Source organism: Andrena cerasifolii, chromosome 1, assembly GCF_050908995.1.
Source record: "Andrena cerasifolii isolate SP2316 chromosome 1, iyAndCera1_principal, whole genome shotgun sequence".
NCBI classification, from domain to species: Eukaryota; Metazoa; Arthropoda; class Insecta; order Hymenoptera; family Andrenidae; genus Andrena; species Andrena cerasifolii.
In genome coordinates this window covers 30,934,046-30,958,368 of record NC_135118.1, presented here as the reverse complement: position 1 = coordinate 30,958,368, position 24,323 = coordinate 30,934,046, and the positions used below count along the sequence as shown (strand labels likewise).

At 41.2% G+C, this 24,323-nt stretch overlaps 1 protein-coding gene across 4 annotated transcripts in view; it reads left to right on the top strand.

The window, feature by feature from the left end:
* The window catches only part of Shaker (potassium voltage-gated channel protein Shaker), a 342,093-nt gene that overhangs the window by 92,226 nt on the left and 225,544 nt on the right, over nt 1-24,323 (top strand). For 2 of the 4 annotated variants that reach the window (XM_076824823.1, XM_076824833.1), the window contains exon 1: nt 15,623-16,257. The exons of the other annotated variants lie outside the window; for them this stretch is intronic. In XM_076824823.1, coding sequence (XP_076680938.1) covers nt 16,175-16,257 — 83 coding nt within the window. In that variant the 5' untranslated portion in view covers nt 15,623-16,174. Of the gene's footprint in view, nt 1-15,622; nt 16,258-24,323 lie in introns of those variants that run through there. 4 annotated transcript variants of the gene reach the window in all.

Below are 24,323 nucleotides of genomic sequence, written 5' to 3'. Positions count from 1 at the left end.
GCAGCGACTATCACGGACGTCACTTGGTGCAATGGTGTAGAGAAGTGCACTGTAATGTTTGGAGTTGTGCGACGGCTGAGCGCGAGGATTCAGAAGAGTTTTTAATTCCGTCACATACATAGATACAGCTTTGTCTCGTTATAAGGCCATTTAGGGGACAAGCCCTGAACCTCTACTTAGGGAAGACCCCGAACCCGGAAATTAAAAAAATTATGAAACTTTGGGAATATGTAGGGGATTTTCTCCTGATTACAGCACAATTTTTGGTTGCTACGCAAGTTCACTCTGAGGGGTTAAAATTAACCCCTGAAAATGCGACTATTTTTTTATTTTATTTTGTAATTCGAAATGTGTAAGAGATAGAGAATAGTTACTTCTTTTAATTAGATCTATCATAGATCTATCGGCACTAGGAGAACTACCCCTAAATTAATTTGCAATGTTATAAACAATTTTGGGGCAATAGTTTTTACAAATGTCCCCCAATCCAGGGGTATAGATTCCCCCTGAAGGCAGTGACCATCACTTTTTTAACACCCTGTACGTATATCTGTACATCGAAGTATTATTAGTAGGCTGATTACGAAATGCGTAGAGTACAGCAGCTTAAAGATTCAGATTGGCGCAGTATGAGGAGATAGTGTCTGAGGGGTGTATTATATTTTAGGATCGCGTTTAATTATTAAGCTAGCAGCTTTATTGGCCTGCTTGAAGCGGCTAGGTAAATTTAGAGCGCGGAGATAAATATTTCTGGAGGTGTCTCGTATCTCTTCATAATACTCATGATCATCTCAGCAAGATCCCCCCCGCGGTTAGCTCCGCGCGCACCTTTCGGCGAAACTTAAAACTACGTTAATACAGAGGCAGCCTGCAAATACTCGGGGCCAAGTACTTTTATAAATCACTCTAAACTTTTTCCCTCAAACTTTGCGTTTCTTCGTCTCCTATATCATAACATCATGCACCTGGCGCGCAGTAATCCGACTTAAGCCCCCAATCTTAACGAGCATCCTTCAGTTCCCTCTGCTTTGGACTGTGCTTGTTGGGCTTCAGATGGGCATTCCAAAGGGGATATTTTTCTTCTTCCTAGATCACCAAAAGAAGAAAAACAATTGAAAGTTTCGCGACGTAAGTTGCCACGTCTGAGCGACCCCTGTAATCCTCTCGATTTTTTGCTTAGGTCTGGCAAATATTTTACTTAAATATGCATACACGCGATTCTCAGCATTGGTCAGTGCTATTAACCTCGTAGTAAGGTTGGACGTGCCTGCTGTATTACGTTTGTCTTTGTTTTTCTGTTTGGTTTTGTATTTTATTTTATTTTGTAATTATTAGTATTTATATTATTTTTTTAATATTATTAGTATTTTGTTATGATTCTCAGGGTCAGACTCGGGAGCAGCTAATTGCTGAATCTCGCGTATTACATCTCTTCGTGCAAATAGGCTCATATTATATTAGCCTGGTCAATTTTTTGCTAATTTTATGCAGATGGGAGTGTAATAAAGACGTATTATTATTATTATTATTTGCAACAAACGTCTATATTAAAAATTGTATATTTAGTAGTATAACCTAAGATATAATTTACTTCTCTTGTACGAGTGAGGTTTCGAAATTTTCGTAACGAATCAAATTTCGAAGGACGAGTTAACTCGTCTTCCTCAGATAACGAATTAAAGGAGGAATTTTCGTGAATATACTTTTCTGACCTCTTTTAATCTGTTAATTGAGGAAGACGAGTTAATTCGTCATTTGAAAGTTAATTCGTCAGGAAAAATTTCGAAACTTCAAACTTGTGAATACGCTTTTCTTTTCTCTCTCAACTCGGGAATTCAGGAAGACGAGTTAACTCGTCATTCAAAAATTGATTAGTTCCTAAAAATTTCGAAACTTTAATCCGCGAGTATACTCTTCCTTCCTCTTCCAACTCTTCAACTGAGGAGCACGAGTTAACTCGTCATTTTAAAGCTGATTCATCACAAAAAATGTTGAAACTTCAATTTCGTGAGCATGCTTTTCTGTCTTCCTTCAATTCGTGAATGGAAGCTGACGAGTTAACTCGTCATTAAAAAATTGTTTCATCCCCAAAAATTTCGGCACTCCAATTCGCGAATGTGCTTCTCCATCCTCCTTCAACCCTGATAAAAACGAGCGAACTCGTCACTCGAAAAATTGATTCCTCCCCCAGAATCTCGACACCCGAATTCGCGAACGTGCCGAAAATACCAGTGCCTCGGCACAGAGGCGTCCCGTGCGAGTAGGCTGAATGCGCGATGACGTTGGCAATCTCGTTCATCCTCCCTGCTGCGCCGAACGAAAGGGAGCGCGTTCACGGGGGTCGCTTGGAATCGATAAGGGAAATCGGTCTTATCAGCGAACGAACCCTTGATGCCCGTTTTCCGCCAGTCCACGACAGATGGCAGTCGTTGGCGGCCGTAGATGCACCAGGTGCACGTGCATTCCGTTCCTCCCTCCCTCGTCCTGCGCCATCCCTTCGCTGGCCGATCCACCAGCGAATCCCACCAACGACGTCCCGCCGGTGACGTCAAGACGCATTGCGACATATCCCTCTGCCCCGCTTTCTGCCCTCCTGGCCTACACTCGCCTCTCGCACTCGCCTCGCTTCGCTTCACGCGCGCCGCCGCTAAACAATCGCCACGCTGCTTTTTCCCCCGGTCCCGTTCCACCTTTGCATTTCGAATGGTCGAGCACCCCCGTTCGTTCGTTGCTCGCTGCTAGCGAATCGATGGATCGCGACACCTTTCACCGTCCACGGTGGGTGCCGTCCAGATCCGAGCGTGGGGTGCTCGAAACTTGGGGGATGTTTATCTGCTGTCTTGCCGAAGAGGGTAATAAGGGGACGCGAGGCGGAGGTGTTGAGCTGATAAGTGAAAGTAAGGCACACTTGAATTCTGCTTTACGTTCGTATGGAAATGAGGTCTTGTTACATATGTAGATCCTAGGGACGTGTGCTTCAGCTTCGGCAACCTGCATTCGCAACCTTGTAGGTACATACAGCGCACACAGGGGTGTTTTGCCGATCTGGGCCGGCAAAATTATTTTTCCTCTTCAATCGGTTGCAAGGATGCTCCTAGGCTAAACCAATTAATATAAGACGTAGAAAACAGTATTACAGGGGATACAAAATACTTTTTTTCACTTTATCTTCGATTCCTTTTGGACTTGAAACGTGAAAAAATTATGTTTTATTTCCTTTGTGTGCTCGTCAGAGAAATCATCCAATTGTAGTAGGAATTTTTCCATAAATTCAACAAAAACAAAACAACCACCTAGTTATATCTTCGTTTTTATCTATACTCATCTTATCCTGAAAAATCGCAAAATTCGGCAAACAACTTTTCAAGTATTTTCAAAGAATAAAACCTTAGCTGTCTATTGAATTCAAATTCAGTGCCGGGAAACTTCGGGAAGTACAACTATTGGGCTCAAATTTGAAAAACGAATACGAAAAAGTACTATAAAATCGCATTTATTCGAAATGCTATTTTTTAGTTAATATGAGAGCTATCGCAGCAAAAAGCCATGAAAAGTAGACACACCGACCTCTTTCATCAAAATCCACGGATTGCATTTGTTCAAGCTACATAAAAAAAAAATAATGACGTTCAGACGTATGTGTAGGGTTGTGCGGGGGATAGTGTTGTACGCCACTAACACACGAATCAGTTTTATTCAGCGACCTTGCATTTTTATCTGCGCTGAAGATTTTCGTAATCGACTTTCGGCCGGAGAGATCGCTAAAATGCCCGCTATGTGCAGCTGCGCGTTTGTTACAATTTCATTACTGTACCGTCGCAGTATTTGTTGGTAATCAATAGCAGCGTCTCTACTCGTAGAACGTAGGTATGTATTGACAAACGCCGAGTGTACAGCGGCGGCTATGAACTGTGGTACCACCCTCCCTTGACATTCTTAACCCCAGGGGTAGAAATCACTTCCTTATCGCGGAGATTCATAATTCCTTCTAGCTTTACATATTCGCCAATGCTATAAGTCGAAGATACTCCCGCAGCAATCCACTTGCTGCAAATCCAAGGCATATCCGAAGGCAGGTCTTCCTAAACCCATCGAAACACTGACTGTCCAAATTGTGGCACTATTCCATTTGCCACGGCCACTGTGCCACAAAAACCGATGAGGCGCCCCAACTCTCCATCCAATTGGTTTGTTAGCTTCAAGTGCGCGCAGAGGTAGCGCAGCTTCATTCTTGGTTGTTGCCGAAAACGTGGGTCGGTTACGCTGAAAGAGGGGTTGCGGCAAAGGAGAAGATCCGTGAAAGAAACTAGGTAACTGGAGCCGCCTTTCGAATGGGCTCGCTCGACAACGAGCGCGTTCTCTCCCCTAGCATTCCTATTTTCCGCCGCGTACTAAGGCTCCCCCTTCAATGTACCGCGGCTCTAATGCCCTTTTTCCAGAGGGGTGCGATACTACAGGCTGCCATGCATATTTACGCGTTAACCCTTCGCGTCGAGAACTCGCGCTCGTTTGTGGCGGGTTGCCGCGGATTTTAAGCAGGCCCCCTTGCCGCGATAGCGGGCGGATTTAATGGAGCTTCTCCCTGGAACAGTTTCCCCAGTTCAAGCTTTGATTTGAGTGGCAACACTTACGCGCGGATGGTATTTATGGGCACTGCGGGTGACTATAGAATATCTTGGTCCCCTTGTGAATGGACAGGAGGATGCTTAGAGCTGCGTTAAAGTGACGAGCAAAGTGCCCATGAAAGGGTGATAAAACTTGGACCTGCAGGAGATAATAGGAACCATTGTGGGACCATTACTCATTGAAGCTGCAGGCGCATTTTATCCTAACGTTGACGAGAGTAACAGGAGCCTGCGGTGGACGGGACCAACTCGCCCGAGTAACTTTCCTTGACCATTAACCAAAACGGCGCGGGGTGGTGGAGTGGGGCCCGCCCGAGAATGAATTTAATCTGAAGATTTAAGAGGAATCTGCGCGAGGAGCGACTGCGAAGCTAATTGTACAACTGTCTGATAAAGCTGCTGGGAGCTGTACACGGAAGATTGGTTGGGCAGAGTGATTGTTGGTGGTAGTCGGTCGTTAGCGGGGGCGCGAAACGCGCGCGGGAAAGCGGTCGTTAAGGGCAGCATCGCCTTGCGAGGGATCGCTTTGTCTCAGCGGCCGTTGCGACGCGGCAATTATGACCGATTACATAACAAAAGCGCCTGCTTTGCGCTTCGAAGAGTCTTGGGTTTAAAAAAACACTGCGCCACTCTACGCGCCCCTCTTCACCCCTTCCTCGAAAAGGGAATTGGTAAATTGATGCTCCAGGAAAGGTGGACACCTTCGCTTTGCCGGCACTGGTGGAGGCTGCGGAAGCGGAGAGAATCAATAGCTTTTTGGTTGGACTTGAGGGGCCCTGTGGCAAAAATCCACACGCCACATATGCAGCAGTTTACGTTTCTTTGTACCACTGATAATTAACCAAGATTGTTAGAGCCATCAACAGACAGCGGTATTAAATAAAATATGCAAGAAAAATTGTATTATTTTCAATCATGTACAAATATAGCCTAAAAAGGTTTTTAACGCTGTGACGTTTACTTTTTTTTTTAAAAATAAAGTCCCAAAATGACCTATTTATAAGAGGGTACCCTTGAATTTTCTTCATGCTGAGAAAAACAAGTGCGTGGTGGGAAAGGGGCCATGCCACTCGGCTCCTTGGAATCATGTGACAGATCTTACATTGTTTTCAAGATGAAAATAACAGATATGTAGAGAAATTAATCACTTATACGAAGCAAATACAGAAATAAGCGGGGAAAAACGTGTTACGAAAGAAAAATGTTAAGGAATAGTAATAAACAATATATACGGCGAAATAAAAAAAAAGAATGTTTCAGCGAAAATTCGATAATAAGCATTTATCATCTAATTCTAGTACTGTTTAAAATAAGTACAATTTTGCAACCCATTTCCTATGAAAACATGTGCCTTTTTTCCACTGGGCTCCTGAATTCTATATATAGCTAAGCCTCAGCGAGTGTTCTAAGCTCGTTGTTCCCTTTTTTAGTGTAAATTTTGAGAGACGCGCGAGAATAATTATTTAAAAAACAGTACGAATGTTTAGGAGTTCCATTATCGAGGAGACTGACTACGAATTAAATTCAGGTATGCGTGGCACGTGAATTGTTATTTTGAAAGAAATTAAATTAAAAATTACACCCAGCGTTGTGTTCAGTCCTGAATATCTTGGCGCTCATTATCTAGCTTCTTTGTTGTAATTTAATAAACTTGAATAATACATTTCCGTGCTTCCTTAATGCGTCAATGAATCACTTCGCGTTTATGCTCATTAAGGTTGTTCACATTAAACCACGAACAAATTACCAAGTCAAATGTTTTGAATTTGAATTTTTAGCCATTTGGCTGAGGCCACGTTTACATTAATGTGTTTGTTGCTTGAAAGCAGTAAAAAAACGCAACTAGAGGTGGCGTGAGCGTTAATGGGGACATTTACCTCGTGTTCGTTGCTGAGAAGTAGGCGTTATCCAATTAACTTTAAATTTTATTTCGGTCGATCGTTCGAATAACTGCAGACCGAACGTAATTAAGACTCTGTGTGCCAAAACACAGATTTTTTAAATGAAGAGATGTAAACGAATACATATATATATATACAGTTAATTTTTTGACTGATGCATTTGATATTTTAATTGTGAGTTTACACTTGTAAAAACTGCTTCTCATGACAAAATAAAATAACAGTAAAAAATTACTGTCAAAATTTGTAAAACGCTCTAATTATAAGTGCCGAGGAGGATAAGGTAAATGTAATGCAATGAGGAATGTCCATTTTTCGTAATTTTGCGATTTATGTATAGCATATTTTGTTGGCGGCGACTGGGACTATAAGAACTGTCGAGATTTGTAATTAAAATAAAATGTAAATTATAATAAATTACAATAAAATGTAATTACAAAGAGTTATAAAGTTCAAATGGCCCCGTAAGATAACGTTAAGTATTTAGTATACTGGTTAAAAAAAGGTAATGCACAGTCCCACTTGCACTGAAATACTTAATTTTCTCGATAAAGCTGTTTTGTGACTAATACGTCCGAAACCGAGATGGTGTTTGGTGATTGATTTCGGAACATAAAGAAAGGGGGAGAGATGTGGATTATCTTGCCCCGTCGCCTCCGGCAGAACCGTAATCCCTCGGGGGCCGGTCACGCTTTTTGGAATACTGTGCTGCGGGGCAGGTGGATTGGCATTAAAGATCGAGGAGGAAAAGAGAAAATATGACCCCCCCCGTCAGCCAGACTCAGTATCAAGTAGGACTATAGCTGACGGCCCCTGCCCTAGACACACGGGGACTAAGAGAAAATAAACTTGGAACTTGTATATATAGGAACGAGAGTGGACGATAGGACTTGCGAGAAGAGTAGACCTCTAGCGGCGCCGGCGGAGACTAACCGGCGTGACCCATGCGGTGGGGCCGGGACGTCACAGTGACATTCCCTGATTCTCCCCTTATCCTTCAAATGCTAATAGAAATGAGGTTATGGATCGAAAGAAATCGCGCTTTATACAACGGAAACACGAAAACGTTTAATACAATCTGTAATGTATATAATACTATAATTGCCCAGCTCGACACAAAGTCCTCTTTACCAAAATTGAATCCGAAAAAGGAGAAATAAATATCCCTGTATCTCGCGAGAGTTGCACGTGCGGATGTCACCGTTAGCCTCTTTGCGAGTGAACACTGAACAAAGAAACACGAGCGCGACGGACCTGACCTCAGTCGTCGTGATCGAAAATCAAGATCAGTCATGGTGTCCTTTCATAAAAACAAAAGTATCTAGAACGCGATGCGCGACGGATAATAAACTAAAAGCTTTGGTAATTCGGTTTAACAAGGCATTCGCAAATATCTTGCAAACGCTTGGAGCCTCTTAACGCGGCGACATCTTTAGAATTTATTGCAAGTGATTTATTATACGAATGGAGCTTAGTACTTTGTACACGCTGTTAGCAATGGTGCTTAGAGCAGCTTCTGATTGTAATCGCGATTTTTTAGAAACTGGCACTTACAGCCCTCGACTCTTCTCGGTGTACAATTACGGGCTGCGAGTGGCGCGCGCCAATTGTCCGAGGGATTCCCCGCGAGAATGGGCGGGCATTGTTCGCTGGATGCGGACGTTTCCAAAACAAACGAAAAGGTTTCGAGGCAGCGTCGGGTTTTCGCAGTGCGGGCTGCGTGATCGATCGTGCAACGACTGCATGCGGTTAACGTCATTGCGCGCACCTGACGAAATTTCGGACCCCGTCGCCTTAACGGGCCAACGTTCGGACGCAATGCCATTCAGCTGGCCCTTGAACGACCCCAAGCGTGCTTGACCCTTCAGAGCGCATTGAATTGTAAATGACGTAGCATTCGAAAAGCAATAATTTTCTGGTTAGCCAATACCAGACAGGCTTAGGGACTTGGACTGTGGAACATTGCTGATAGATGTTAAAATAGCTAAGAGCTTGCAGCAAATACTGTCACCGAATCTGAGACAGTTGTTATCGTGTTACGCGGAATTTGCAGAGGGTTTCTAGAACTCTCGGTGGTTTCCTGGTTTCATTCTCACGAGGCTCTCGCGTCTTTTCAAGCGTCTACAGGAAATGCAGGTAATGGGAATTTTGAGTGAAACTTGGGAAGGTACTTATTCAAAGTTGGCTGGAAGGCTGGTGGCAAGGGTTTTCAAGTATATGTGTATTCACAATTTAAATTCGATTTTTGGAATTACAATCCAGCGTTAACCCTTCGTGATTACACGGGGTGTATCGCACCCCAAGCAATTTTTTTTTCTTTGTCAATATTTCTGTGAATTTTTAGACCTTAATAAGACAATTTAAAAATCTGGTGAATTTTAACCAAAAAAACCCTTTTCCCTTTTATATCAAAATTTACATCTGTAGAAAAATATTATTAGAGCAATACGAATGTACAATTATCACTGAAAAGGTGAAGGATTCGAAAATACTAAGATGGTAACTCAAAAATGACGTTTGGGTGCACTGAACCCCATGTGACCAATTTGCGATTATAAGGTGTGACTGAAGATGTTAATTAAACATGAAAACACCCTTTCATTTCTTCGTGGTGGTGATTCTACGAGTTCCAAGTAGCCTAGGTTTGACACAGTGACAAAAACCTTGACGAATCTAGTTCGCGACAACGTTCACCGCGATCTCGCAAGCTGGTCGGGGCGCGGGTCAGGACGCGTCAGAGAATGGGAATTAGCTTGGAATTCGGCACGCAGGGAATGCGCAGAATGGAACGTGCTCCAGACCCTGCTTCGTGGCGTGTCTCTATGGCCGAGTTAATTAGAGTCGCGTCGTTAACGATTATCATATCACGAACGAACGGTTCGATTCCTGTTCCAGATCGCAGGGAGTAGAAAAGTACTTCATTTTACCGACTGGTAGCGTCAGTACATATGTGCGCAGTCACACTTTCTCATATTTCTATTTGGAGTAGTTTCCTTTCAGTGTGCTTTACTGAGAACAGCTGAGGAATATCTGTTATTGGCTACTGTTCTGAATGCGCCATTTTTTCTTTTCAGGTTTTTCATATCTGAAACCCTTTGCATTTTATTATACATAGATGTGGTCGAGTAAAAGCGAGGTCCCCGACGCGCATGCGCGAACAGAAGACGGCAAAGTGGGTGGAGCTGTCAGCCCCATCCACTGCGTAACGTGAATTCGGTGGGGATAGCGATAACTTGTTGCGGGGTTTGGTAGGCGATCTAGTATCGAAGCATTACTCTACAGTGACTAGAGATTTCTTATGAATACCTTTTCTACCTCGTACTCTTTATCTCTATACGTCTGCAGAGGAATTCCCAATTTCTAGCACTGATAATATAATTCCTTTTAACTCGCAAAGGAGGATCCCCAATTCGGAAATTTAAAAAATGATGAAATTTTAGAGGTATGTAGAGGATATATAGATATTTATCATGCAATTTCTTTTGCTGCCCAAATTCACTCTGAGGAGGCGAAATCGAACCGTGAAAATCCGGCTATTTTCCGATTTTCTGTTATCAAACTGTGAGAGATAAAAAAAAATTTCGGACAAAAGTTGCTTCTTTTAAGTAGGACTACCATTTGGTAACTTATAGTTACTAAACAGAGGATATATAGATATATATTCTCTCCTTACCCTCAGTTTCATAATTTTTTGGTTTCCCTTGTCAGCTTCTAGTTACAGTTGTGGCAAATATACTAAACACCAGAAACTTCTACGAGTCATTTTGTCAGTGTCCAAGGGGTTGATTCTGAAATCAGGTTAACTGTATGTAGTTTGATACCCAGGATTCTTAATTAAAGCTCGTCTTTCGCATTGGTGGAAATTTCTCGTCCGATGTACGGGTTAGTGTTTTTATTCTATTTTGCCCCTTCTTCCTTCACTTCCCATTGTTTTCCATTCTCACCACTAACAGACTGTGTTTTGTATGCGCTGTTCAGCAACGTAGTTGAGAGCATCCTCCGCATTATTTTCCTAGCCGCGAACTCCGCGAGCGAGCGGACGGTTGCTTTAAATTAAACCCGGGGCAAAATCGTGCGTTTGCGTAGGTTTAATTGCGAGTACCAGCGCCGTTTGATAACGTGGCTATTTTATACTGCGGGTCGTTGCGCGGAACGCAATTCCATAAATTATAATCGGTACATGCACTTTGTACTGGATAAGTATATGAGATCGTGTTCGCGCGTTTTCACGCTCCCCTTATAAATATACATTGAGGTTTTAATCAAACGTCGAATTTTGGGAAATCATCCCGCGCGATGTTGGCATAAATATATATTTGCTGCATCACACGTTGAACGGTGAAGATTAATTAGATTAACGCGCTGGCGAGACAAAAATGGAATATAGTAAATTTTTGTACTTTAATTTTTTCGCTTGTCAATTCACCGGAGATTCTTTGCTCAAGAAAAAAAAATTAAGTGGAATAATATGTGGAACATGTTTCATATTGCATGCGTGTTACATAATACGATTGCATTATAATATTAAGTTACAAACATATTACTTTTTTTTTTTTAAAGTGGACACAATGTGTTCGTTGTTTTCAGTGGGCACCCGAAGAATGTGAGGCTTCATACCTATTATTCACGTGCCCAACTTGTCGGAGGAGTAGAAAGCAACAATAAATTAAAAATGATATGTTTCTGTATTTATATCTTGTATTTAATAAATCTTCATTTTTAGTAAGAAAAGTAAAATTTTTGCAATCTTCTTTACAAATTTCCTAGGTGTTCCATGTTAGGTACCATTTTTTCGAACTGTCGATTTTTACTCCTTTTAGTTTTTTTAGTATAATTTCAAAACAGTTGATTTTTTTTACAATTGACTATGGAAATAGGATTGTGCATTAGTTCCTACGTCTCGTTAAGACAGTTTTATTTAAAAAAAAAAATTCTAAATCAAAGTTATTAACAGTTAGTCAACCTACCCCTTGAGACAACCAGCTCCGATCTTCTCTGCAGCGTGTCGAAGTGGCATCATTCACCGGCCACTTTTAATTCCCGATAGAAATGGCCTCCCGATTCAGGAGGTTCCCTGGTCTCTAACAGCTTAACAGCTCGGGACCCACACCATTCACCGGCGACCCTTATGAATCGCAAAACCTTGAAACCCGCCCGAATCGCATCCGTTTATCAATGGCGGTAGCGGGCATGGCCGCCTCTACCCTATTTACCACGGGAAATGTAGTTTCTGGCGTTTCGCCCGTGCCCGTTTCGCCTCGACGTTCCCAGGCCAAGCATTACCTTCGTTTCCAAAATATACTGGCTCTCACTCCGCCCATGCACTGTCAGATATTCAAATATCTCAGGGCCGTGTCGATGACGTCGCGAAACCCTCCGCCATTTCCTCGGGGTAAAAACACCCGTCACAATATTCCCCGAGCTTTTCAACCCCTTAAGACCCACCTCCGTAATATCACGCTTCTTGCGAACGGTCTCGAAATTCCACCGCAGTAATGTTACGTTCGATAGAATCGTAACTGTATGGTTGGTGACACACTTTGAAGAATATCTAACTTTTATGACACCCAGTTTTCGAAAGGCAATTTATGTTTTACATTATTCATTGCACTTGTATTGGTTTATTAGAATTTTCATTTTTTTTCTTCTACCGTGTACATACGAACTGGAGATTGTAGGTGTACATAGATATGTGATACTGCGTTATCAATGAAAGAAAACTTTCTAATAAAGACGAACACCGAAGTGTCTGTCTCATGAAGAACCAACTCTGGTCGAAAAGGAAACTAAAAATCTGAATCAGGTCATCGAAAAGGAATAGAGGTATTTTCATGAAGAAAAAGTAGGGGGAAATATATACAACTGGAATATGATTTCTTAATAATCAGAGCAGAATGTGAGAAAGATTTTTCCGCGGCTGGATAATTTGGTACAAAAATTAAGTCGCAATTAGGAGACCAAAGTTTAGATAAATTATGTTTTTTTTGCGTGCTTATTTGTTAAAAAAAGTTGATAAATATTTAATTATGTACATAGATTAAGATTCTTTTCAATGTTTTCGTCGTGAAGATGCATATTTAATAAGTTGTGTGAATACTTCGCTAATATATGTACTTTCTGTCATATTATTTTATACTTTATGTTTAGAATAGTTTTATTTGCATATATATTTCTTATAATGCTCGATTAGATTGAATTTTTTTGTAACATTTACACTTATATATTTAATACCTTAAAAAAAATGAGTAAATCGGTTTGGATGGAAAATTTTACCGAATTACCGGTAATTGGAAAAATCGGTAAATTTACAGTCCCTAGTACGAACGTAATATTACTTAGCTGTATTTAACACTTATAATTTCTTATTATATATATGCAAAAATAAAAGTTTTTAAAACAGTGTTTCATCCCACTTTATAAGCATTTATAGTATAGCGAAATAAAAACATAAATAAAGGTTGTAATTTTTTAAGGTTTTTTAAAATTTAGGGAGTCGTTAGGGGGTTAAGCTTCCTCGTTACTGCCCCAACTTTCTCACAAGGGGAGATCTAGAACTGTGGCACGAGAATTTTAACTACATTTGGAGGGTGGTAGATTTTTACCAATGAAGTCGTGCATAACTATATACTGAAATATCCATTTTTATGTTTTTTTAAACTATACGTATCAAATATATATTACTGCAATCGTAAAATTATTAGTATATATTATTATGTCTATAATAATATAATATATAATATTTTATATATATTATATTTCTATATTAAATATCCAATATTCTAATTTTTCAAAACCGAGTGGCCTTCTGCGTCTAACATAAATGCCAAAAGCCTTCACTGGTGAAGCTCTGTCACCCCCAAAAATTGTTCGAAATACACCTTTAATCCTCCCCTTGTCAGTCCTTGCTGCACCCTGTTGCAGCCCTTAAAAGCAGCTTCACCTTCAAACACTTACAGATTCACCCGGCAGTCCCAAGATTTTATCAAACGTTTCCCTATTTAACGAAGAGTACCAGCAGTTTGGGTGAACTCGAGGCACTTTGCCGTCCAATTGTCACCAGAGTGTCGATGTACAAATCGATAGATGGTATCGTGGACGGAGAATATTGTCCGCGGCGCGGGATGAATTTTAATTATTGTTGTCGACGGCGAAAGAATCCTCCTCTTTCTGAGCATCGATTCGCCGGTTTCCGCGGAAGCACTCGTGCGATCGGATCCTTCGAATTGTTCCGTGACGGTCGAGCGTTACGGTTTACGGGGGTTGGAATTTATAGGCCATCGTCGCCGGCCTCTACAAGATACCGGCGATGCTAAACTTCAATGTTCCCCGAGCGGAAGATTAGCGGAGCCCATTAAGATCGTTATCTGCCCATTAAAATCTTAACCGCCTTATAACGTACACAGTGTAATTGCATTGTAACGCCGCGGTCCTTGAGAACCGAGCGAATCGGGCTAAACGAGGTTCCCCAGCATCGAAGAAGGAACGAATGATTAATTCCCAGAAAAAACTCGTCGCGGAGATTTTAACAAAAGTTTCTCGCGGCTCGAATTCCTCCATTCCACTTCGAAGGAACTCCGCAAACTCATCAGCTAGTGTAATTCAACGATCGTTTATTCTGCGCAAGTCTCCTATTGAAAACGAATAATCAACGGGAATAAATATTTGCCGATCGGTGGTTGAACCGAGCTCGTTCACCCGCGAAAATATTCACCGTTCTGTTTGCAGGTTAACGTTTGGCTAAGTCACGTTGCTTTTCTTGCTCGTTAGCATAAAGCGATGGCTGTTGCCGATACGGAAGTGCGTTCCCAGCGCATGACGCGCGGAGAAATTGCTTTCGATTTGATTGATAAATATCCGAATTGGTTCCGAAAGAAATATCATCCTAACCTTAAACATGTATCATTACTGCATTGAAGCTTCAATATTCCAATGCAAAATTGTATGTAGGTGTAATGGAGACGAGGATGAAACGAACTACCGTTTTAGCAATATATTTATTATGCTAAGTAAAGAGTTCTACAACGTTGAATTTGAATTTCTCTGACCGTGTCTGGTAGCTTTTGGAACAGTAATAGCCAAGACTGAGGAAATGTAATGGGTTTTTACGGGTCTCAGAAAGTAAAAGTGGGGTCGATGGAATAGGGCAGAACAGGGTTGCCAGGAAAATCCTGCACGGAGTGGATGGAGAACACGCCACGAAAACTAACCTCAAAGTCAAATAGACACTCCCACTTTTTCGCGTATTACTCCCAAACTACAAGAGACGGAAAAAAATGTTTCGAACAAAACTTTAATGGCGCACTAAGCGTTGCAAGTTTCCGTGAAAAAAATTTTTGAAAAAAGTTTTTTCTCGTAAAAAATTTTTTTTTTTTATACTTTTCAAAATTTTGTCAACGCAAGTTTGCAGTGCTTATTGTACCACTAAACTTTTGTTTGGAACTTTTTTTTCTGTCCCAAGTACTTTAGGAGTTATATGCAAAAAACTGGAGTGCCTATTTGACTTTGAGGTTAGTTTCCTCACCCTTAAAGGGCGATAGGGCACGAATAAAATATACCGTTGTTCTTGCCTGGAGTCACTCTATGAACCCATAAAGTTCCGTTCCAATCGGTGAGTAAGGGTTCGTGGTGTTGCCTTTTGGTAGTTGATGCATGCTTGCGGAGAAAATTGGAACTATACAATATTAGTTTACGCGCGAGTCATGAATAAATAAGGTTAAGTACATTACATAGACTCCGCTATAACATTACAAATATTCCAATCACTCCCACTTAATAATGCCTCCTTCACCTCCCACAATTATCCACATACCTTCTAATCAATCACTACACCACTCAAACTCTCATATCACTGACCACTATACATGTATACCCAGTACCACCATTTCTCGCGTCGGACATGTGGCACTTTCGAGACCTTGTTGCTCCTTCCCCACCTTCTCCACGCGCACTGGCCACCGAACTATCGCACACGGACTTCGGACCTTCCGCTCGAGAAGAACGCACTGTTCAAGTGCGTCTGGAAAAAGTGACGCGGTTCACCTGAGCGCCCCGCAGTGTCACTGGCGGCGAATTTAAGTGCGGGATATAGATAGACTCTGAAGAGAGGTGGCGAAGTTGGGGGAACCGATGAGCGATACAGCTCGAATCGGTTACTGTCCCGGCTTCGCGATGACTGAACGCTGCCAACAGCAGCGAAGCGCTACTGTGTACCTATTTACACGCGCGAGAATTGATACCTTCGCCGCGGAACGTATCGTTCTGGAGCAGAAGCGGCATGCGAGTGCGCGGCATAACGGTTCCGTTTTCGAATGATCGGAGAACGTGTGAACGGTGCAGACGTGCTCGATTTTTCACGACCTCGCGGGCAGTTTCGTGTTTTGCACAGGTGACGTCGAAGCGTTCGAAATGGGGATCGTAGGTTTTTGCTCGATCAGTTTCCACGAGTCGCGTTCCTGGGGCAAGAAGAAACGTTTCGCCACCCGGGGTTCCATTTCTTCCGCGTATTGCCGGGGCATTTTTGATGGCGTTCCATCCAGGTCGCTTTGTCTTTGAAGCGTCCTTGCGGAAAGGCGGATCCTACCTCGGAGCTTCCGTTCCGCGTCTCGCCTTCTTCTCGGCAACTAGCGCCGCGCTAAATGATTAATCACGATGCACGCTGGAATGAGGGGCGCTCTCTTCGGCATGAGGATGTTACCGCGACGTCGACGGAGGTCTCCTGAGTGTAAGAAAAGGTAACGACCGGTTTTTGCTTTCGAGTGGCGTCCTTCTCTCGCTGCCCACTCTGTGATAACGCTTCCTCACAAGCTGCCGCGTCAACCTTACATCGCTCGAGAATCTTCGACACGCTCGTTGCCGCGTGCATACTTCATGGCTTGCCAAACTTTATGGGCTCTTACAGGGCACGCCATCGAGGTGTCCCGCGGCAGACTTTTTTTATCCTTGAAATATGTTGTTCAGCACAAATATTTAGGAGACACTTTTTTTTATTATTGCCCAATTTCAATTTTGAGGCGAGAGACAGCCGCAGAATATATTTCAAGGAGAAAAAAATCGGAGCTGAACGTCTTGGTAGTGTCTCTGGTTATATAGTGAAGCTTTATGTTTCTACGTTCGTTCAGTTTGAGTTATAATGTGATGCTAAACAGAGTGAAAGGAAAATTAAAGGGAACTTAAATGAGAATTAATGAAAAATGAATGGAAAATTAGGGGAAAATCAAAGGGAAATTAGCGGGAAACAAAAAGAAAATTAAAGAGAAATTAAAGGAAAATGTAAGGGAAATTAAAGACAAATTGAAGGAAACTTAAAGGAATGTAGAGGAAAATTAAGAGATTTCCTGACTACTTAGTTACTTGCTGATTCTGACACCATCTTTTTTTTGGTGCACATTTTTGGTCACAAAGGGGCAACATTAGAAGTTAACTTTTGTGATTGGGATTGAAAATCACCCCAAGTGAATACATTATCGTTGGTGAGTTGCTTTAGAGAGGATAGGGCAAATACATGGGACTGCGTTGCGAGAAAATCTTAAAATTAAAGCAGATGTAGAATATTAGAGAAGCAAGGATTTGGAGAACTCGGCCATTGGGAAGCTTCTGCCATCTGCCGCAGGCTCCAGGAAACAGATAAAGGATGCTCCCGACCTTGTCGACGCCAATGCAACTGCGGATAGTAATCTTGTCGACCGATGTTTTAAAAATAATCTGGAAAACATTCCCTGAACTCTTTACATTACTAATAACATTGAAGAATGACGTACGAATGATAATCAGACATCCTCAATTAAGATCTTCGTGATGAAGAAGTGATGTCCAACCTGCCTACTACTGGTACGTTAATTTCTGAAGAATGATTAGTAGGGCTTCAGACTTTCACTGAATTTTGAACTTTTACAGAATATTATTATAATTTCCGATTGTTTATGTTCATAGAGTTTATTTTATTTCGTTAATATTTTTTATAATGGTACTAATAGTCGAATAATATTGGATAATAAAGGTATATTAATTTTTACACCTTCTATATCCATGATAAGATTTTTTTATATGTCCATTTATTATGGCTTCTCCGATTTCTTTAAATTAATTTTAAAAATTATTGATGGAAGTGAAGTTTTTTGTACTAATTTAATTTATTATTAACGAGTGTGTTATTTTCAACTTTTTCCTCGTTAAAATTTTCCATATTTTTTGAGCTTGGTTTATTAATTGTTTATATTATTATTTTAAAATAAGGGTGAGGAGAAATACGTATAATTTCGGGGTGTTATTGTATATTTTATACAATATTTTCTTCTCTACACGTTATTAATATTTATTTAAAAAAAAATCATTTAGTTAATAGTTCTAGAATAGTTATAATTGAAATAATAAGTTTAATTGTACAGCTCGGGAAGTGAAGACTTTTTACCACTACTAGTATTAAATAAATAGAAAAAAGTTTTTTTCAAAATTTTGTTAACGCAAGTTTGTAGCGCTTATTGCACCATTAAACTTTTGTTCGAAACATTTTTCTCTGTCTCTTGAACTTTCGGAGTTATGCGCGAAAAAGTGGAGTGCCTATTTGATTTTGAGGTTAGTTTTCACAGCTTTAAAGTGCGATTGGGCAGGAATAAAGCATACCGCTGAACTTCTCTCGACTTACTCTATAAACCCACAAACTTGCGTTGCAATCGTGGAGCATGGGTTCGCGGCGATCCCTTATAAATTAATTTTACGAGTCCAAACGAATTCTTTGGCAGACATGTTTTCGTACACACCCTTTAAGAGGATACAAAAGAAATAATTTTAGAAACTTCTAAACTAGAATACCCCTTTTACCCAGCATTCGAGCACGACGCAATCCAGCGGACGTGCACGCTGAAACTGATCGGCTAGTTTGCGGCCAATTCAATCCCGTGTACAAGCTGCTCGCGGGGTGCCGAGAGGGGCTCTTCTGGTTGACCAGCTCGAATTCAGACGTTCTGCGAGGTTTCATTCAGCTTCGTCGGGAATTTGGCAAGTGACTGTCGCGTTCTGGCAGCTGTCCTAGCCAGCCTCTCGAGCACAATCCCCCCCGTGTGTAGCATCCCTTTGATCGCCCGGGCCGTTTCGCGGAATTACCTGCGCCCGTCAGACGCCCCAACGTCACGGCGGCCATTAACGGCCACCGTTACGCGGCAGCGATTCTTAGTGGATCGCTTCCTCGAACACAGCTTCCACGAAAACCGCTTCGCGCGCTCTGAAGTGGCCTTTCTGTTATAAACTGCTCGTAACTCCCTAAAATTATTCTCGGAATATTTCGAGACCCTGCTCGCGTTACCCACGACCGCCCGGTTTCGATGCAATTTCCTGTACCCTCGTCCCTGAAGAGTCGCTCTCGTTCCGAGGGATTCGCGAAGATTTCTTCCAGGAACGCCTCGCGCCCTTTTCGTCGGCGGCCCCTACAAAGAGAGTCGCGAGCGAGAGCTTAACGAGGGACGTTTAAGAAAGAAAAAAAAGGGGCAACTGAACTGCGCAGTATTGACCCAGGTCGGAGATTGCCTGCAGGTAATCGCGATATTTCGCCTCTCGTGCACCGTGCAGCGAACGATCCGGTGCATTTACTCTACCTACGCATGCTATGCGCCCTTTCGCTGTTCATTATATTTATCGGCGCCGGGAAAATATCTTCGACGGCGGCTTTGAAGCGGCGCGTTGCCGTGGGACCAACACATATTTAAGGGGGAACACCACTGTGACGGCCGGAAAAGTAAGCCATTTTTACGAATTTTTTTCGGGAATAATTTACAGTTTTCATAGAAAAATTTTATTACCTGCCTTTAGTACGCTGTCTTAAGAGACTATACAAAAAAATAAATACAAAAAACATGCATAAATTTTTATATATTAATTAATCTTCTAAACCCTCCACGCAAGCTGGTTGAACGTGTAACTATGGAACAGCAGGTCCGAAATCAAATTTCATTTTTTTTTTATAAACTATATTAGTGTAGTTTCCGCTGTACGTACGGATTCTTTGATTGAAAACAAATTTTTGGAAATACGCTCGAAAAAATCAATCTTATTCGCGGATTTTCGAAACTTTTCTTTTAATGCGCACCATTTTTACAAAAATAATTTGTTTAAGAAATCGGTACGTACAACGGAAACTACACTCATATAGTTAATAAAAAAAAAATGAAATTTGATTTCGGACCTGCTGTTCCATAGTTACAGACTCGACCAGCTCGCGTGGGGGGTCTAAAAGATTAATTAATATATTAAAATTTATGGATGTTTTTCTATTTATTTTTTCTTGTATAGTCTCTTAAGACAGCGTACTAAAGGTAGGTAATACTAATTTTCTATGAACACTGTAAATTATTCCTGAAAAAAATTCGTAAAAATGGCTTACTTTTCCGGCCGACACAGTGTCCCTCCTTAAGCTGGTGCGTTAAAAAGATTTGGAACCTTCGTTTGATCATAATATTTTCTTTTAATACTTTAGAAACGGAGTGAATATTCCATCCCTGTTTACCATTAAATCTGATTATCACTAAGAAATCTGATTTCTTTGACCCTCTGAATCCGTGAAATTTCAAAACAAAAATTTTCAAAAATAATTCTTTCGCATTGATATTTATTTATTTAATACGATTTAGAATTTGTCAGGATGGGTGGTAAAACATTAATTTCTAATGGCTCTATAGTCGTTATTTTTAAAGGTTCACTCGACTTCTCTTTGTCTTTGTAACATATTTTTCGCCTCGCGTGTGATCGACCTTTACTACTTGAAAGGCCTGTGTCAACTAGGTGCGTGGTTTAATAGGTTGAGAAACGCGGAGTCGTGTGTGGGGTGTGGAAAGAGGAACGGTTATAATTATCGCGAATAATAATAATAATAAGGACTTCATTAATCACCAATTACAATTAATTAACTGATGTATGGACAGGGTTCAAAATTCCTGCTGGTATCAGATTATCAATTAAACCTAAAGGCTGAGAATCTATACACCTGTATCACTAAAAACTTTAATGAAAAACATTCGTCGCAGAATTCGTTTTAACCTTAAAATTCTAGGTCAACCTTTTCTCCCCAAATTTAATAAATCGTTCGATAATATTTATTCAACAAACCTCCGGAAACCACTACTATTTTTCCACCCCGTACAGGCGAAAGTGTGTCGCCAGACACTGGCCTGTCGCCACGTGTGCAGAATGGGGGGATATCTAAAAATGCTGCAACTGCAGTCACATCAATACGTCTCTTTGAAAAAAGTATATGGAAATCTAAATAGACCTCTCTAAAGAATTTATAGCGATACTTCTTTACTCACCGCGAGATGGCATTGTAACCGATCCGGCTCTCTCGCTAGTTCCCCCTCAACTACCGATTCCTATATACAGAGTGTCCCATAACCGGTGGTCCAAGTAGAGAGATGGCAATTCTATTAGAAAAAGTAAGTCCAAAATATAGAATAAAACTTGATCATAACTCCTTTAGTTTTCTAGAAAATTGACTTTGAAATTTAGCCGAGTACGCGTGCACTGAAATATAGCTTTCGGCGCCCGAGGGCACCGTTACCAGGTTCGAGGGAAAAAGGAGGGAAAAGGCGGGTGGTAGTGGGGGACGTAAGTCATGTAATGCAAGTGGGGTAGGTGATAGGTGTAGTGGGGGTAATGTGACGTCATAGTATTTCCCTGAGAGGGAATTTCTTCTGGCAACGCTGCCTGAGGGTCACGCTGAGGTAAGGGGAACGCTTCTCCCCTTGCTGTACTTCAGTGCACTCGTACTCGTCTAAAATTCAAAGTCAATTTTCTCGAAAACCAAGCGCGATATAAACAAAATTCCCTTTACACTTTCCACTTATTTTTTCATGTAGAGTCACTACCACCCTTCCGTTTGTGCTAATGGTTACGGGACACCCTGTATATAGTAAAGCCTTACTAATCAGCCCGAGACTTGTTTCCTTGTCTTCTATTCAGTGCTACCTTCGACTCACACCTCCTTCTTCCTCAAATTGAACCCACCCTTTCATCAGTTCTCTCTATAACACTGCAAAAAGCTACATCCCCATGCAACTCGCAAAATGGTCCCCCATGTATCATTTCGAAAAGGAATAGCTGAAATGCCCCAGTTGCCGGTGATCTGGTATTCATCGGGCTAGTGCATAATTGCTGGCCAGTTAGGGGCGAGCTAGGCTTTAGTTTAATCGGCCCCATCTCCCGCGATTGTGTCACCATCGACGCACAGAGCGGCGCGCGGTGCATGTCCGCGGCAAAGTCGACTAGTGGGGCACGGGTCATGAAACAGGTGAGCGCCGGGTCGGCGACACGCGGCGTGCACGGACGGTCACGATGCCCTGCAGCCGGCCGTTCCACAAACCGCCACCCCCAGGGTAAACTTTCCGTTACGTGCCGACGCTGGGGGCTATACCGTGTCACTCGCCCCCCTGCGAGCCTTTGCCGCCGCCTGAAATTCAATGGCGTAGATTACGGCGGCCCAGATTTCTCGGAGGCCCATTAAAAGGCGCTGGGAGCCCAGAAATTTCGAGTTCCTCGAGCGCCCCGGCTTGAAGAGCGTCGGCTAGGGGCCAAGGGTTAAGGGGGCGCCTAGTGTTCCTTCTCGAGAACGATTTCTCGAGAATTTCTCGAGAAATTTTATAATTGCTAATTTCTTATTTCTAGAGAAATACTATTCTTCTCAAGGAACTTGAGTCCAGGAAAAATATTATAAATCTCATTTATTTTCGTACATTAATGTGTTACTGGTTAATCGCGAACGTATAACCACATGTACAATTTATAATACATCTTACTAATAACATTAGAACCTATATGAATTCCAATAGAAAATCACAGTACAGAAGATTCGATATTATTAACTGCTGAAGGTGCTTTTAAATTCTCATTTAAAAATTTAGAAAAATTGTATACTGAATTATGTATCTAATGAGTTTCTTGTGGCTATTAAAGAAGAAATATAGAAAAGAGGAGATAAGATTATTGTATCTCGTATAAAATTTTTGCATGATCCAGACTTTTTTCCAAAATGGTCAAAAGACGCATTTTTTTCATTTAACAGCCGAGATAGCTATATATAAAACGCCAAAATATAACAGTAACAGATTTTGCCACAAAAAAGAAACAGATTCACTGACACTACATTAGACACGTTGTGCTATTTAAAAATAAATTTTAAAATCAAAAAGTAATGTTTCGCTTTGTACAAATTTTATATTAAATAAATAAATTTACCAATTATATTTAATATCTATTTTTTAATTTACACAAGTTTAGTATAAATTAGACAGGAATAATCATTTAGTTAAAGTTTTCTTGTGTTTTTGATAAATATTATCAACGTTATTCCAAAAATATAATTTTTGCAATATTTTTTTAAATTTCTCGAGAATTCTCGAGAATTCTCAAGAAATATGATCTCATTTCTGATTTCTCGAGAAACAAAAAATATGAAGAAATCAGGAACACTAGGGACGCCCCTAGATCCCTCCCTTCCACCTCCCTTCAGAGGAATTTTCACTTTAATTGGATACGATAGAGAAGGCAAAGTCACGTGTAAAGTAGTCCTTGATGAGCTACCCTCCGCGGTCCTTTGTCGAGAAATCTGAAAGCTTCCACGGAAGGGGGGCTGCTTTTCACAGAAAGGTTTAAGGAACACTTTTCATTAACCCTAACGGCGATTCTGGCCGACCAGCCTGAGAATAGTTCCTTGGATTTCCATCAGTCTGCTGGATCTCCGCTGCGGGTAGAAAGAATGAACTTGAAGCGGGGCTATCTCCGCGCGAAGGGGGGCACGCTAATTCGAACGAGCTCCTCGAGAGCCTTCCTGGCGACCTTCTTCGGGAATCGATGTCGGCCCTGTTAGGAGCAGCCGACCCAATTTCACGGATACCAGAGTAACACGCAACCCGTGGGTATATAAGCGACAAAAACAAATTCTTAATGACGACGAGAGCCAGCGCGACGCTGTTGCGAGGGTTCGCTGCGCGGGCGCACGCACTGCACGCGAGTAACTGGCTGTGCAACAAGCGGGGGGTAGGAGAAGAGGAGGAATGGCGGTGGGTCCTACTGGAGGGCTAACGCCATTGACACCTTTCGCGATGCTGGTCTGCGATTTACTCTGAAAAGTGGAAGAAGAGTTTTAGGAAAGTATCTTTAGGAAAGTGAAGCATAGTTTACTATCCTGCGATATATTTTTTTAATTCGTAACCTCTTAAGGCTTTATGTACATAGTAAAATAGAAATATAAAAAATGATGTAATTTTTCAACGTTTTTCTAAAATTTAGTGTGTCGTTAAGAGGTTAGATTAATCCGTAAATAAATAAAATAATGGATCATCTCGCAAATAAATATGTAGCGATACCTCCGCTACTTGCCACCAGGTGGTGTTTCAACCGATCCCGCTCTCTCGCAAGTGGTTCCTCATCTACTTGTTTGTATATAGGGTAAACCAACCAGTGAATGATTGAATTGTTGAATCTATGGACCTTTGAGATTAATACTTGAATGTATTTATATGTAACAACAAAACAACTGTTGAAATAGCATTTAAATTTATTTTTCTTGAAATTTCTATAAAAATAATTACTTATTCTTATCGTAATTTAAACAGAAAACAATTATAAAATGCAAAACGTGTAGAAGCCCAGTAAATAACTGCATACTTTTAATAAGAATTGTACATATTAATGTTTGCTTAACACGCGTGACTAAAAATATAGGATATTAAAAGTGCAACTACACTCAATTTATAAACATATAATAATGTTTAAATTTATAATTGACACTTCTGTGCCTAATGGTCATTCACTGGTA